We start from the raw sequence: 17478 nt of genomic DNA on the forward strand, positions 1-17478 counted from the left end.
ACAGAACTCCTATGTGACATTAGGCAAGTCACTTACAACTAACTTTTCACAGATGACCACAGACTGTGTGTTCCTCATTTGCTCAGTGTCCATCTTATATCCTGGGGTCTGATTTGCTAATGTGCTGAGCACTCAGAGCTACAACTCAAGTCAATAGGAGCTGTGCTTTGAACACAAAAATAATGCTAAGTGGTCTGAAAAATCAGTTCATAGGAGTCTCAGACTGAACACCCAAAATTAGTGGAAGCTTTTGACCTTAATCTCTCTCTGACCTGAATCAGTTCCCCCATCTGTAAAATGGGGATAATACCACCTATTCTCACAGGGGTTTTGTGAAGCTCAATTAATGTATATTTATGAAGCACTCAGGTACTATTGTGATGAGCACCACAGACAAGCCCATGAGAAAATTAATAATTCTGTCTCCAGAGCACGGTTTGAACAATGTGCAGTAAATAAGGTGTGTGGCCACACACTGAACAATGAGGAGACAATAAAATATTAAGTGAGCATCCTCCATCCTATGCATTGAATGAGGCAGGAGCCTGTGGAACAAACAGTATGTAATTAAAGACTGTATCATATTGCATATGCACAAGGGGGCCGAACTAAGGCTGTACAGGCAACCTTAATTCTGAATTTCCTAAGTTTTGAGTGCTTGACTTTGCAACCTTAATAATCTTCTTTTAACAGTTTGTAGAACAAACAGTTCAAGTCAAGAAAAGAAGCTCTGCACAAAAGACTCACTTTATTCCTATTGAGAGGAATAATCAGATTAAACCTTCAGAAGCACTTGCTGAAATTGTTATACGTAATAGAGTGAAAAAACAAGCCCCAGGTAGCATTAGTGTCTATAAACACTTTGGACTCAATTCTTGGTTTATTTTAACATTTCCCTCCCATCGTACTGGCAAACAAACCATAGAATTAGTGTTAACAACTTCAAACAGTTGACAGAGAAAACAATTACACAACTACATCACAAATACCATTAACTCTATTAGACAGATACATATATAGAATATCAAATTAAAGTTTTCCCTTCATTTTAATAGATAATAAATTTGACTTTGTGCTCCCTTTAGACTCCTTTCGGGCTCCCTTTCAGACTTTAAAAACAGCTGATAATCTTTCCTGAATACCTTTTATCATCATGCCCCACCCTCTATCACCAAAACTATAAATAGGACAGCTACTTAGATACCAGTGGTTTGAGCATTGGCTTGCTAAACCCAGGGTTGTGAGTTCAATCCTTGAGGGGGTCATTTAGGGATCTAGGGCAAAAAAATTGGGGCTGGGTCTTGCTTTGATGAGGGGGTTGGACTAGATGACCTCCTGAGGTCCCTTCCAACCCTGGTACTCTATGATTAGAGTATCCCTCAAAAATCTGACTTCTTATATTAATATAACATTCAGATACAGTAGCTAGTGTAAATAATTAAAATTAAAATGAAATAAAATATTCTTAAACACCCAACCCAAAACCCAACAAACAAAACCTTCATATTTGACTTCAGAAATGTTCCCAGTAACATTTTCGGATATTCTTTGCTATTTCTCAATTACAGTTACTCAAACATTTTGCTTTCATAAAGAGCACTAGTTAAAAAAAAGTAAATGAAATGCAGGAGTCCTTCAGGACACTTTTCCTGCACACTTTTCCTTGAAGACTAGTCAGACCAGTGACTTTCCTACAAGCTAAGAAAGGTTGCCTTTCCAGAAAGTCACATTTAGCTTGGGAGGGGAAGGGGTAAGGGTGTTACAAGCCTGTCTTGCAAAACTCTTAGAGGATGAACGTGCAGTCTCTGCAGCAATCCCACAGTAGGGGATTGAGATCTGAACACCATATCCCAGAGTGGATCACAGAACACACACTGTAGTCCACAGAAAATGCCCCCGTGAGAATTCCAAGCAGTACTGTCCTCCTTGGCAGCCACAGCATCTCCTGGTGTTCCAAGGAGTGCAGCTTCTGTTCAATGCTTTCTCCCACATCTACCTACCCCAGCCAGCTACGCTGACTCATACAAACAGGGGAAGCTATGGCCCTACTCTCAACCTGCCACATCCACTTTGTAGAAGTTACTTCCTGAGCACTGTGTGGAGGACACAAGAACTGGGGCAATGCTCCTTATGCCCTCCTCCTCCCATGTTCATCCATATAGACTCCGAACACAATCTGCAGATTTGGTATTATATATGGTGCAGACTAGACATTAAAACAAACAAACAAGTAAACAAAAAATGGAGAGCGAGGGGGGGGGGGAAACAGATGGAGAGAGGCAAGCTCAAAAATATCTTACTTTCTTCTCTAAGTCACTGATTTGAATCTGGCACAGGTTAGTAGTCACCTAGACTTCAGAGTCTCAGGTGAAGGAAGTTTGGTGGTCTCAGTCCAGTTCCTAGTTGAAAGATTTCCACCTCACCAAAACTGCACTATGATTGATTTTAATTTGTCCATCTTATTGGCAAGCCCAGCACAGAGGCCAATTGGGCATGGAGATAGGTATCTTCTGACCCCAAAGGTCATCTCTCCAGGAGAACACATTAATGGGGCAGTGGGGGAAATCATTCACTGCTACTACATAAGCTGTACCTGTCCTGTGGCTTAGTTTCTCAGACTGCCAACCTGGTACCTTTCATCAGCAGTAAATTTTCTCTCTCTCTTTCTTTTTCCTCTCTCTCGCTCGCTCTCTCTCTCTCACATACACACACACACACACACAAATAAAAAATAGTGTCTTTTAATCAGGCATCATATAATTGCTCTCCCAAAACTTAAATGTAACACATTAGCACCAGTTGGTCATCTTGTGTTAGAATGTCATCCCAAACTGAAATTAGATAATTACATGCCAAACAGAGATGCTGTTTGGTAATGAAATCCAAGAAAGATTTTGTTCCTTAATATTTGTAACTTTTCCCATGCTCTGATTTTGTGTGTGTGGGTAGGTTGTGGTAATAAACAACTAAACCAGTCTCAGTGGAACCCTGAGAGCTGCCAAGTTAAAACCTGTACTGTACAGAAGGCAAGGAAGAGCAGGAGCAATCATATTTATAACTAGTGCTTTACTGTGCAATTATGGGGAGTCAGTTTTGATTATTTGATTCAGACAAAGGGTCACAAGGCCTGATTCACGGCTGGCCTGCACCTTGTGTAGTCATTTACACCAGTGCAAAGTAGGTGTAAAATGCTACCAAATCAGAATGGTAACATTTTACATCCATTCCATATTGGCACAGGCTACTACACAAGGTGCAGAATAGCAGTGAATCAGGCCTGCACAGTTTATAAAGCTGTATCTTGGAAGTGCTGCTGGTCTTTCTGACTATACAGAGTCTGAGGCAGGAACAAAGCTGAAGGGGAAGCGGTTGCTCCCTATTATCCATCCTCCGGCCTTACTGCTCTGTGGCTGACCAGACAGGCACTAACGATAATGGTTTTAAATATTTTTAAAACAACCCATTAGATGTTATTAAATATTCTAAGTAATTTTATTCACAGTAAAAAACTATTTTGATTAAATTAATGCCACTGGGGACTTTCGGCAACTTTCATAAGTTGATGGATGACATTTGCTATTTTATTTTTTTATACAGAAAGTGACATTCCGTATAATTTATTGCAATAGATGCATCTACACAGCAAGTGGCAGCAAGTCTCAGAGCCTGGGTTGACAGATTCAGGCTTGCACTACAGCACTAAAAACAGCTGAGTGGCCCTTTGGGCTCAGCCTCGAGCTGTGGCTCTGAAGCAAAGGGAGGGGTTTATGCTACACAGCTGGTTTTAGCACCGTAGCCTGAGCCATATAAACTAGCCATCAGGAAGTTTAGACTTGAAATTAGACGAAGGTTTCTAAACATCAGAGGAGTGAAGTTCCAAGGGGAGCAGTGGAGGCAAAAGACATATCTGGCTTCAAGACTAAGCTTGATAAGTTTATGGAGGGGATGGTATGATGGGATAGCCTAATTTTGGCAATTAATTGATCTTTGACTATTAGTGGTAAATATGTCCAATGGCCTGTGATGGGACACTAGATAGGGTGGGATCCGAGTTACTACAGAGAATTCTTTGCTGGGTGTCTGGCTGGTGAGTCTTGCCCACATGCTCAGGGTTTAGCTGATCGCCATATTTGGGGTCAGGAAGGAATTTTCCTCCGGGACAGATTGGCAGAGGCCCTGGGGGGTTTTCACCTTTCTCTGCAGCGTGGGGCACAGGTCACTTGCTGGAGGATTCTCCGCACCCTGAAGTCTTTAAACCACGAGTTGAGGACTTCAGTAGCTCAGACATAGGTCAGGGGTTTGTCACAGGAGTGGGTGGGTGAGATTCTGTGTCCTGCGTTGTGCAGGAGGTCAGACCAGATGATCATAATGGCCCCTTCTAACCTTAAAGTCTATGAAAGCCTGAGTTTGTTGATGACCCGGGCCCTGAGACTCAATGCTGCTCGCTGTGTAGACTCACCCCGTAAGTGCTGCACAGAAATCCATCATAGCACAGTATTCAAATAGATTATCGCCTTTCTTAATGTATTGCTGCAGAACATATCAAATACCAGAGGGATCTAGTCTCCAAGACAGTGTCTTCTTCCCATTCTAAGAAGTCATTATCATATCCACATCTTCTTTGTGGTGAGGAGGTACGGTAAGTAGCTCTTTCTGAATATTTCATCAATGTCACTACAAAAGTAGTCAATAATGGATGCTAAACCAGGAGTATACTTAGATGCCTGCTGCTACAGAGAAACTGAACATACGGCTCCTCAACATGCTTAAACTCTACTAGCCTGAGAGATGCCCATGATCTGTTCTTGAAATCAGGATTCTTGATTTCATGCTGCTTCTACGCACTGCAAGTCTATCTCAATGGTCAGTGGCAATTCTGAAATTTGCACAACTACCCAGAAAATGTAACTGTCAGCTTTCTCTAGTTATTCAGCAAACACTCTATTTCATGTGTTGTAAATATTTGTCTCATGTTATATAAGCCAGCTTTACCCAGAAGAAAACACAAGATGAATTAGCTTAGACAAGAGCATTGCAAAAATTACAAGTTAACCTCATAAGCTCACACTATAAAATCATGTCAAATGGGCTGATGCTCTGAGGTTTTTTATACAATCACCAAATAAATCATTTTCATGTACAACTAGTTGTGGTTCTGTACAAAATTTTAGAAAAAAATAAAATACACCCAAAAAAAAATAATTTACAGCATTATCTTTAACATAAATTAAATTTCTATTCTATATAGCTTAACTTTTCCTATATTTATCTTCCTATTCCTGAACAAGGGCAACGGGAGTAGACAGACACTTAGGTAATCAAAAGATATCTATACAGAGCAATTCCAATCTAATTAAAATGTCTATCCTCAGAGCACATAAAGGTCCCATTACTTTTGCTATCTATTAATAATCATACACAAAGAATCCAGAATATATATGCCAAGTGTTATATCTATAAAATGTACATCTACACAGGCAGCAGTTTTGCATTACAGATTTTAATTTCTACCAAAAAGAGATTACTTTAGACTGAAGGACAGTCAACGAAGAGGTGCCAATGTGTTTCAACATAACACCAAGATTTGCAAAGAGATTCAATTTTATATGAATTTTCTGAAAAAACATAAAAGAACCTCACAGATCACAGTACTTGAAAAGTTTCTCCAGTGAGCAGAGCTTGTGCTAGATGAATGCTTTTAAGCTTCAGCCATTGTTAGTAAGATCAGAGGAGGAGTTCTAAGAGTTTTTCTTTTTTGTTTTGTTTTCTACCTACCCTACTGTGTGGTTTCAGAACGTATCCCAAAATATTAACAATGGGTCTTTGGTGCCTTAATGAAATGAGCTGGTGGCTTCAGACCAATCCTCAGATAATAATCATCCACATCACAGAACACACCATCACAACTGGTATCCTTGTTGAGGAGTCTCAGCAGAGGGCAAAGATCGCATGGGCACAGAGACTGAACTATACTCTCATTTTTAGAAATGATCCTTCCAAGACAGCATGGACATAAACTGATGGAGTAGGGAACCTTGCAATGCCATTGTCCATGCTGAATCAGTCCTGTAGATAAACGGATGAGGGAATACTCTATGTGTCAAGCTGCAACAGTTCAGAAATACAAAATTCATTTCCCTCCCCCAAATCTGCTGCCAAAAATAAATTGCCTACAGAACAGTTATCACCTTGACGGTAAAGTGCAACCTGTAAAGAGTGTGAATATGAGAGAAAATGCGAAGGAGGGGGAAAAAAGGGAAAAAAAAGGACAAAAAGAATGATAGAACTATTTGTGTTAAGAAAAACCATTAATAACTTTCACGGACATAACAAGAGTTCACAATATAACTGAAAAAATGCTTACTATAACTACTGACTGAGCTTTGGAAATCTTTTACTCAGTAGAAATAGTCTCACTATGGCTCTCACTGCAGATAAAGATAATGCAGCCTAATTTGATGACTGTTTAGGTAACAAACAAAAGACAGCACTATTTAAGAGTTGTTTGTTGGGAGTAGAGATGAGAGGGGTTGTCCAGGATTTTAAGATTTGAGATGAGATATATCTAAACTAATCTCACCAACCTAACTTCACTTTAAAAATCAGTAAACAAATGTACATTACAGGGCAACAGTAATTCAGCATTAGGCCATTTAACACTGTTATGCAATGTAGTAATGTCTGCCAATTGCTGGATTGCAAATCTGGACATAGCACTGTCTTTCTTGACAGGGAGACAACAGGAGAAGCAACTCTGAACATGCCATTTATGTTGATTCTCCCTTTTGATACCCAAAAGCATCTACAAGAGACATTCCAGACTCCAGCGATCATACAGACCTTAGAAATTTAAATACCATGATAAAAAAGCTCTTTTAGTTAAACAATGGAACAAGATGATGCAAAAGATGAACAAACAGTCATTGCTTTATGGCACAGGCCAAAATACCACACAGGTTTGGACCAAAGTCCTGCACTGCATCATTGCTCTGAAAAAGGGAGAAGTAAGAGAATTCAAGGAATATAAAGGATGATGCTCTTTCCCCTTACAGTCCCCATTAAACAACTGTAAAAAAAAATCATAACATAGCGGAGAAGAAGGATATACATACCTAACATTTAATACAAGCTTAATATTCTGAAGCCACTGAACTATTTATCCTTTTGTTAAGGGTATGCCTGTGATGTTGCAGTGACATATTGGGCTATCAAAGGCAGAAGGTGGAGTAAGCTAGAATTTACTCAACTCTTATTTTTTTAAGCTGTCCTCCATTTATAAATGCTTATCTGTTCCAATACTGTTTTTTAAATCTCTTTCTTTACCTTTTGGGACACTCCCATCCCCTATAGCCCATTCCTGATCCGTATCTATTATTGTAAACAGCTATTTTAGTTTTAAATATTTTTGTCTGCATAGTCAAATCCTATTCTGCCAACTCTGTTTAAGATCACTTTATCCTCAGAATGAAGTCCTTAAGTCTGAAATTAGAGAAAATCATTTATCCATCGGAACAAATATTAACCTTGGTATAGCCAACATTTACCAATTAAGCAGATTGAGTCATTGCTTCTCTAAGGACTAATTCTTCTCAGAGGCCAGTCAGAGCAAATGCAGCCTCACCCACAAAAGTTTTGTATTGGTTTCAACTAGAATATCTTTTAAAAAAAAAAAAAATTCAAGCATACACACTGACAAAAAAGCACTGAGCAGCCAACAAGAAAACCTAGAACCGTAAGACCTAGATGTCATATGTACCGTCATAACCAGTCTCTGCAATTGAAGGGGAGGGGGAGAGGAGGGTGCATGAGAGAAAGAGAAAGAAACCAGTATGGTACATGGAACTGAAAAATAACAAATAATTAATGCACAGAACTAACAGACCTGTTAAATCCCATGCATCTGGGGGAGTCTCCCTCCTTTGGGGCCCCAATTTTATCACCCTTATTCACGCTGGAGAGTACTAACCTCACAGAAGTACTCACACTAAATTCTATGGGACTGGTCACCAAAGTAAGTACTACTCAAGGAAGGAAGGGTGACAGAAATCAGGAACCCAAATTAGTTCTAGGGATAGCATTAAAAGTCTCTTTGGTGATGAAAGGATTTTGCTGTATTTGTCAACCAAGATTTTCAATAAATGAGTGAAACTTCCAAATCTCATTTATATTGTCTCGCCGCCCCCCGCAGTGTGAGACACCCAGCAAATGACCCCTGCCAAAAATAACAATAATGCAGGCACACTTTTATCCTTCATCCTGGTGCTGAAACACACAAGCACAGACACAGGAAGAGGGACCCAGAAGCGGAGGGGGTTAGCTGTGGGGTAGGAAGATGAAGGGAAAGGAAGATGTGCGTAGGGCAGGGCAGAAGGATGGAGGAAGGCACACAGGGTAGGAGGGGAGCAGATAAAGAACTGAAGACGGGGGGCGGGGAAGAAAAGGCTGGGGAGATAAGCAGATGTTGTTGGAAGGGGGTGAACAGAGGTGAAAGCCGGGGGGGGGGAGGAAAGGGTGAAAGGCGAAGGAGGGAGGCTGTGGGGAAGGGGGAATTATGGCAGGCGGGGAAGGGGGAGGAGGAGGAAGCACAGGGCAGGAAGCAAGGCAGGCCGGAGGGAGGGGGCAGGGGCGGGGGCGCCCGGGCCTCTGCCCTCACCTGGCAGCCCTTCTTGTGGTGGAACCCGACCACCACGATGTGCAGCACCGGCCCCCGCTGGCTGCTGGGCGGCGGGGGCTTCCCCTGCGTCTCCATGGAGCCCCGCGGCGGCCTCTCGGGAGGGTGTTTACAGCGGGCCGGGCTCCTCTGCGCGCCCCGCCTCCCCCGCGCCGGGGCCGACACGGAATAAGCCCCGAGCCGGCCAGGGCCGCTCCACTCTCCTTGCCTGTGCCGCCCTCCTCCGCTTCCGCAGCGCCGCAGCCGGCCCGGCCCGCCCCGCGGGGGTGGAGCGGGGCGGGGGCGGCGCAGAGCACGAGGGCCGGCAGGCCGGCCGCCTGCCTCCTGCTGCGAGTCCTTCTGCCCTTCCAGCTGCTGCCTGGCCCTTTCCTCGCCTTCCCCTTCTCCTTCGTTTCTCTCCTTCTCCTTCCTTCCATCCTGCTCTCGCTCTCTCTCTCTCTCTCTCTCGTCTTCACATGCTGGAGAAGGACGGGGGCTGAGAGGGGGCTACAGGGCCAGCGGCATGTGATACCACCCATTTGGTGGCCGTACTGTACCCTCCCGCCTACACACACACCCCCACCCACCGCCTCTTACATCCTTTGGAAGCCTATTCTGTCTACTTTCAGATGAGGCACGGGGACGAGCTGTCAAGTCGTTGCTGTAAAAACGGGGGTAAACAGTGACATCCTCAACAGGTTGAAATGACCACTCTGAAATAATGACAGGTTTCAGAATAACTGCCATGTTAGTCTGTATTCGCAAAAAGAAAAGGAGTACTTGTGGCACCTTAGAGACTAACCAATTTATTTGAGCATGAGCTTTCGTGAAGTGAAAGATGAAGTGAGCTGTAGCTCACGAAAGCTCATGCTCAAATAAATTGGTTAGTCTCTAAGGTGCCACAAGTACTCCTTTTCTTTTCACTCTGAAATAGTTGCAGTCATTTATTTTAAGTGGGTGATGCTATATCTTATTTCAAGGCATACAACTGGGTTTCTTTGTGAGCTCAACGCACCGCAGCAGCTATCCAAAGGATAAAACATAAGCAAATAATCAATGTGTACAGGAATCACTGAAAAATAATAAGACCGGTGACATTTCTAGTTAACATCATTATCATCATCATGATCTCTGTTGAGAGTGCATGGGTTTCCACGGTTTTCATTGCCTTGAACTTGGCATGTACATAGTTCTGTGCTGGAAAGACTACAGACATAGTTGATTGTGCAGCAAGCCCCTACCCATACAGGCACAAATAAGGTCTTGAAGAAGCTCAGAAGGGATTGGGCCCTTGAAGAATACAGGAAGTAATTAATCATCCACATTTTCCCATCCATGTTGCAATGGTGATCCAATATCTTGTTTACCAACGTGTGAAGACATCCAAGTCTTTGTTTGACAAGATGTTTTGACATAATCTTCAAAAGTGTCCTCACATGGTGGGAGTTTGGCCAGAAACTTATCCTACATGCTGGCTAGGTTGAAGCACAAGTAATTCAGGTCCCTTTGGTTCTTTTTTCCCCCTTGCTATGGTCATATAGCAGTGCTACCAACTTCCTTGCTGCAGAAATTCTGACTTGTCCAATGCTCTCTTTCAATTTGACAAGTAAAGTCCCTTGGTTTGACATGAAACACAGATTGTTTTTCCCCCCAATACCAAATAGGAATGACACAGAATCATTGTGACGTTCCCCCTCTGGTGTTATCTGGACCAGTGATCTGTTAGGTCACTCCAGTCCTTGACTCTGGGAGCCAGCCTTACCCTGCTGTGTTGTGAGAACCCCCACTCCTGGGCTGTTCACGCACAGCCTCTGGCATGTAAGCTGCTCCTTGGATTATCAACCAAATGACACTAGCCAATATCTCCGTCTTGCAGTGTCCAGTTATGCCAGCTGGATGCTACAAGTTTATATGACTTCGTCAATTTAACAAAGAAATTGATATGTACCAGGCTTGTTATCCCAAGGGGAGTTTCTGACACGCTTCAAACAAAACGTACTGCTTCAGGTAGAATAAACAAACAGATTTATTAACTATAAAGATCGATTTTAAGTGATTATAAGTCAAAGCATAACAAGTCAGCCTTGGTCAAATGAAATAAAAACAAAACACATCCTAAGCTGATCTTAACACTTTCAGTGCCCTTACAAACTTAGATGCTTCTCACCACAGGCTGGCTGGTTGCTCTTCAGCCAGGCTCTCCCCTTTGATCAGCGCTTCACTCGCTTGGTGTGGTGTCTGTAGATGTAGGTGGAAAAGAGAGGAAGAGCATGGCAAACATATCTCCCTTTTATCATGTTCTTTCTTCCCTCTTGGCTTCGTGCCCCCCACTTCAGAGTCAGGTGAAAATTACCTCATCGCAGTCCCAAACTGACCAAAGGAAGGGCGGTGACTCACTCGAGAGTCCCACACATAATTTTGTTGCTAGCTAGGCCAGCGTTCTTTGTTCCTGGGAGGCTGGGCTGGGTTTGTCCCATACATGTCCTGATGAGGTCTGAACAGCCTCTCTGCTCTTGGAGAGTTTTTGCCTGGGCTTATTTTAAGCCATGAGGATACATTTTCAGCCTCATAACTGTGCACATGAAATTATAACCTATAACATTACTGTAACAACAATTACTATAACATCACTATAATAGCAATGTTCAGTGCATCATGAGCTTTCCAAAGACACCCAACATGACAAACTTTGCATTGGATATCACATAATCATTTTTCAAGGATGAACATGGGGGTCCTGGGTGTTTCCCCAAGGTACAGAGCATCACAATCATATCTTGTTAATGTATATAACAGGAAGTAAGTTGCAGAAGTCAAGAGTGAGTGTGCCACAAATTGCATGTGTGGGTATGAAGAAATGATCACCAGTTGTGCCGGTCATGGTGTCTGTTTCAATCCACATGTTATCTAGGTATTCCATTTTTGGAAAATAGTGAACAGCAACAACCAAGACATCTGTATCAGCAGACCTAATTACTATGGTTCCTTTGACACCAAGAGACCCAAAAGCCATATTGGCACATAAAGCATGCAGAAGTATCCTTCTGTCCACTTCCTCTTGAGTACTGTACAATTCTTGGGCTTTTTCAACTCCCTGCACTTTCTACCGGTAATGGATTTTGCTACTTCACCATTGTAAAAGGCTCCAGCAAGAAGAAGTTCTTGTTCTGGGTAAGCTTGCACACTCTCAGGTGCATTTCGAACCATATAGTCACAGAGGAATTTTACAAGTAACTGTTGGATACCACATTTAAAAACTATTTCCATGGAGGCACAGGGCGTCCTCCAGCAACCTGGTATTTCTTTCATCCAACCTGTGGAAGTAAAAAAGGAATAAAGGCACACATCTTAGTTTCTTAGGAATAGAATAAGAGTCAGGTTAACTCTAACGCTAATAACACAAGACTTTAAGGCAGGGCCTGGGCGAATGGGAAGAGAGTGGGAAAACTGTAAGAGATGCTGTTTTGACCTTGTGTTGGATAAGAATGGAACGCAGACTGTAGCAGGAGCTGCTGAGAAAAAGTAAGATGTCAGAAAGGAATATGTATAAACAAGACTCAGCAGTTGATCATTATTGTATGTAACAAAAGGTATAAATGCTTGCCCTAATTGTTTATCGGGTGGAGATCTGCCTAGGAAGGGGGAATGCTTGTCCATGCACACACTCCCCCTTGCAATAGCTTGAGAATAAACTGTCTCTGGCTTGTTGCAAACAACATAAAAGTGAAGACTGCATTTTTCTTCCACAAACCTTAGATCCTGCCTGACACTGTCTTTCTGCTGTTTTCACAGTTTCTGTTGTTATATCTGTCAAAGACTCTGATTACAGAATTAGCTTTGTCAAATCCTTTTAGGACCTGCTTCAAGTACTTAGTCACCAATTCATCAAATATGTGCATTTTGTCTTCAGCCTTGGTTTGTATGACAGCCATTACATCTCTGATGTACACTGTGGTTTCTTTGTTACATGCTCTTAGTTCAGGGGTGGCCAACCTGCGCCTGAAAAGGAGCCAGAATTTACCAGTGTACATTGCCAAAGAGCCACAGTAATACATCAGCAACACCCCATCAGCTGCCCCCCCCACCCCCCGCTCCCAGCACCTCCCACCCACGGGCAGCCTGGCTGGTCAGCGCCTCCTGCTCCCTCCCACACCTCCTGATCAGCTGGGAGGCTCTGGGGAGGGGGGAGGAGTGAGGGCACTGCAGGCTCAGGGGAGGGGGCGGGAAGGGGTGGAGTGGGGACAGGGCCTGTGGCAGAGCCAGGGGTTGAGCAGTGAGCATCCCCCAGCACATTGGAAAGTTGGTGCCTGTAGCTCCAGCCCCGGAGCCAGTGCCTATACAAGGAACCGGATATTAACCTCTGAAGAGCCGCTTGTGGCTCCAGAGCCACAGGTTGGCCACCCCTGTCTTAACTGATGGATTCTTTCAGCTTGAGCTTCCAGCTGACACTCTAATTCACGTTCGTATGTTCTTCTCATTGTTCCATCAGCATGGAAGAGAGACATAGGCGCAGGTCCTATTTGGTGACTAAAAACAACTGCCATTGAAACATCATCTCTGCATCTTGCTAAGGACAGGGCTCCATGGAAAACAATTTCTGGACTGAGTGTCTGTGATTGTTCTGCCCTTGCCAAACTTAAATTTGGTCTTCTTGGCCATGTCAGCAAATGTTTTGATTCAACATTTCTTGACTGGGTTGAAGAAGCTACATGTCCCATCAGAATCAAGGACACCTCTCACAAATTTCTCCTTTTGTTCTTCACCAACATCTGTTATTTTCAGAAGAGACTGTTGCACATCTGAGGTTACATAGAATCATAGAATATGATATCATAGGTTGGAAGGGACCTCAGGAGGTCATCTAGTCCAACCCCCTGCTCAAAGCAGGACCAATCCCCAACTAAATCATCCCAGCTAGGGCTTTGTCAAGCCTGATCTTAAAAACTTCAAAGGAAGGAGATTCCACCACCTCCCTAGGTAACACATTCCAGTGCTTCACCACCCTCCTAGTGAAAAAGTTTTTCCTAATATCCAACCAAAACCTCCCCCACTGCAACTTGAGACTATTACTCCTCGTTCTGTCATCTGCTATCACTGAGAACAGTCTAGGTCCATCCTTTTGGGAACCCCTTTTCAGGTAGTTGAAAGCAGCTATCAAATCCCCTCTCATTCTTCTCTTCCGCAGACTAAACAATCCCAGTTCCCTCAGTCTCTCCTCATAAGTCATGTGTTCCAGTCCCCTAATCATTTTTGTTGCCCTCTGCTGGACGCTTTCCAATTTTTTCACATACTTCTTGTAGTGTGGGGCTCAAAACTGGACACAGTACTCCAGATGAGGCCTCACCAATGTCGAATAGAGGGGAACGATCACGTCCCTCAATCTGCTGGCAATGCCCCTACTTATACAGCCCAAAATGCCATTGGCCTTCTTGGCATCCCGCAGCCCCCATTGGCCTGGAGCAGCAAACTGTGGCCAGTGGGAGTCGTGACTGGCCGAACCAGCGGACGTGGCAGGTAAACAAACTTTGCCTGCCACTGAAGAAGCAGTGGACCACAGTTGAGAACCATAGCCATAGGCTGATGAGAGACAGTTGATGTGAGATTCTTTTTAGTCTCTATAGGTAAGATCATGAACGGTAAGTCTTCCTGAAGACTAAAAAAAATTAATAAACTTCAATAATGACATCTTTATATAATATTTGGATCTTCAAAGTGTTGCTTTATAAGCAATAACTAATCAGGGCTTCATCCTGCAGCTCCTCAGTCATTTGAATAGTCCAAACATGAGTAATAACATTCAATTCAATCAGTCTGTTCACTTGAGACTATTAAATGTGTAAAAGATACAAGAACAAGTCCACAGTTCTTACAACAGCCTCCCAGGTTAGTAAGTATTATCTCTGCTTTACAGATAGAGGAAATGAGGCAGAGAGGTAAAGTGGCTTGTCAAAGGCCACAGAGAGATTCAGTGTCAGAGACAAAATTTAAAATTAGGAGTTTCAGGTTTCAGGATACTACCAAACTGCTTTCTCTTAAGGTCAGAACATATTCCACTGAAGTCAATAGTAAAATTGTCATTCAGGGCTGCAGGATCAGGCTGTGACACTCCCCTCTGTTGTTGTCTGGACCAGTGATCTGCTAGGTCACTTCAATCCTTGACTCTGGGAACCAGCCTTACCCTGCTCTGTTATGAGAACACCCACTCCTAGGCTGTTCATACACAGTCTCTGGCGTGTAAGCTGCTCCTTGGATTGTGCAAACAAATGACAATAGTCAATATCTCTGTTCCCAGACACAACCCTAGGAACCTCCGTCTTGCAGAGTCCAATTATGCCTGCTGGATGCTGCAAGCTTATATGAGTTCACCATTTTAACAAAGAAATCGGTATGTACCAGGCTTGGTATCCCAAGGGGAGTCTCTGACATGCTTCAAACCAAACGCACTCCTTCAGGTAGAATAAACAAACAGCTTTATTAATATCAAAGATCGATTTTAAGGGATTATAAGTCAAAGCATAACAAGTCAGCCTTGGTCAAATGAAATAAAAGCAAAACGCATTCTAAGCTGACCTTAACACTTTCAATGCCCTTACAAACTTAGATGCTTCTCACCACAGACTGGCTGGTTGCTCTTCAGCCAGGCTCTCCCCTTTGATCAGCACTTCAGTCACTTGGTGTGGTGTCTGTAGATGTAGAGGGAAGAGAGAGAGAGAGAGAGCATGGCAAATGTCTCTCCCTTTTATCATGTCCTTTCTTCCCTCTTGGCTTTGCCCCCCACCCCCATCCCAGAGTCAGGTGAGCATTACCTCATGGCAGTCCCAAACTGACCAAAGGAAGGGGGGGTGACTCCCTCGAGAGTCCAACAGATTATTTTGTTGATGTCTAGGCCAGTGTCCTTTGTTCCTGTGAGGCTGGGCTAGGTTTGTCCCACACATGCCCTGATGAGGTATGAACTGCCTCTCAGCTCTTGGAGAGTTTTTGCCTGCATCATGAGCCTTCTGAAGACACCCAACATGACAAACTTTGCATTGGATACCACACAATCATTTTATAAAGATGAACATGGGGGTGTAGAGTATTTCCCCGAGGTACAGAGCGTCACACAGGCTCTCAGTCATTAAGCTTCTTTGTGGAAATCAGATGAAAGGACTCTCTTTCTAAAAGCATTAAAAAAAATGCTTCAGGAAAATCTCAGCATTAACACAATACCCAAGGGCTCAGACAATAACAATAGATTAAAGCCTATAATTATATAATATTTCTTAGCTTCAACAGAAGTTCTATTATATATAAAATATACTTTAGGGAACAAAAGTCTGTAGGGACAATCTGCCCTGGCAGCCAAATGATTAGTTATTAGGCCTTTTCTGTCTCACTTTTTTGATTGTTAGTATAATTTCAAGAAAGAAAAGTGATATGAAATATTAGCCACTGTCTCCTTCAGTGATGAGCTACATCACTCAATACTATAAAAAGGGCAGGGGAATACCTACTTTTCATATGCAGTACAGCAAAGAAATGAAGTTTGAAACTGCTCTCACTACTATGCATTTTGTGATGTAGACATTGGATAAATCCTACTTATTGTTTCCGAATGAGATTTTTTTTTTCATTGTTCAAAATTCTCTTTCCTGCTATGTGAGGCAACAGAAAGGATAAAAAATTCTTCTGCAAAAAGCCAGGTCATGTAATAAAACAGGGAGTCTGCTGCTATATTTTAAAGCAACTTGCTTGCCATATTCTCTGCATATTCTGCAGCTTGCCCTATTCATTTTGTACCTTTATACTTATGAAAGAGGAAGGGAGGTGGATGCTGTGATATACACAATTGGAACAGTCACAGACACATGCAAAGTGCACCTTCCTTATGGAATTTACTCACTCTGTGCATAGCTAATATACAAACAACACAATTAACCATATGTTAACCATAGCCCTCTTATGGTTAGCTGTCATATTTTAATAATATTGACTGCTACTATACCATTGGCACAATAATTAGAGGGACTTTCTTTGTCTGTTACTGCATTCTTAACTAATGACAACCAGGAATTGCCAACCCTTTTTTATTTGCCGTGATGCTTCTTTAATGGATATGCTTTAAATCAAATTTTTCTGATTAGAAACACATTTCCACATCCACTATAATATTCTCTTAGTTGAAGTCTCAAACATACATTTCTATTTCTCAGATAAAGGCTTAAATTCAGCAGAATTTTATCTTCAGCTTTTCCAGTGCAAACGACTTTGGAATATACCTTTGCACGTAATTCTGCTTATATGCTAGTAGTGTGACCATTTGCCGAATTAATTAGTGTAGAATTTGTATTTGGTTCTAGTTTAGACAAATTATATGTGTGGAGATAGGGCATATCACAGGGTGAGCTGGCTTTTAGAAGAGTTGGGACTCAGCTGCACCTGTGCCAGGCTTAACTCACCTCCCCAGATGAATGAAATGAGAGCAAAAGGGCCACATGATGGACAGCATGTGAAAAAACAAAAAAATTGCCTTCTGGAATTGAAGAGCAGATAGTGAGCAGAAAGGAGAGTGGTGAGCATTGTTCTACAGAGTGGGAGGCTGGTCAGGAAAAAGCCTCTGAGAGCTAGTCTATGTTGGTCAGGGGAATTCTTTGAGTTTTGTGTTTAAACAACAAATTGTGCCCTGAGATAAGGGCCTGAAATAGACTGGTGTGTCATTCATTCCTCTTTGGACTGGTGAGACAGCCACCAGCGTACAAGGGAAATGGAGGGAAGGACAAGGAAGTTAGTGATAGCAGAGAGTGGAGTTCAATAGTATGTCTGCATGTTCTACAGAGTATGAGGAAGTC

General features: G+C 42.7%; 1 protein-coding gene across 3 annotated transcripts in view; it reads right to left on the reverse strand.

Annotated features, from left to right (window-relative positions):
* AVL9 (AVL9 cell migration associated) overlaps positions 1-8921 on the reverse strand; it is a 68380-nt gene extending 59459 nt beyond the window's left edge. For all 3 annotated transcript variants that reach the window (XR_006288879.1, XM_037890094.2, XM_043540640.1), the window contains exon 1: positions 8654-8921. Coding sequence is in view for 2 of the 3 variants with exons in the window: in XM_037890094.2 (XP_037746022.1) it covers positions 8654-8749 (96 nt within the window). In the remaining variant the exon portion in view is untranslated. The remainder of the gene's footprint in view (positions 1-8653) is intronic.
* Between the last annotated feature and the right edge of the window lie 8557 nt (positions 8922-17478).

Source organism: Chelonia mydas, chromosome 2, assembly GCF_015237465.2.
Source record: "Chelonia mydas isolate rCheMyd1 chromosome 2, rCheMyd1.pri.v2, whole genome shotgun sequence".
NCBI lineage: Eukaryota > Metazoa > Chordata > Testudines > Cheloniidae > Chelonia > Chelonia mydas.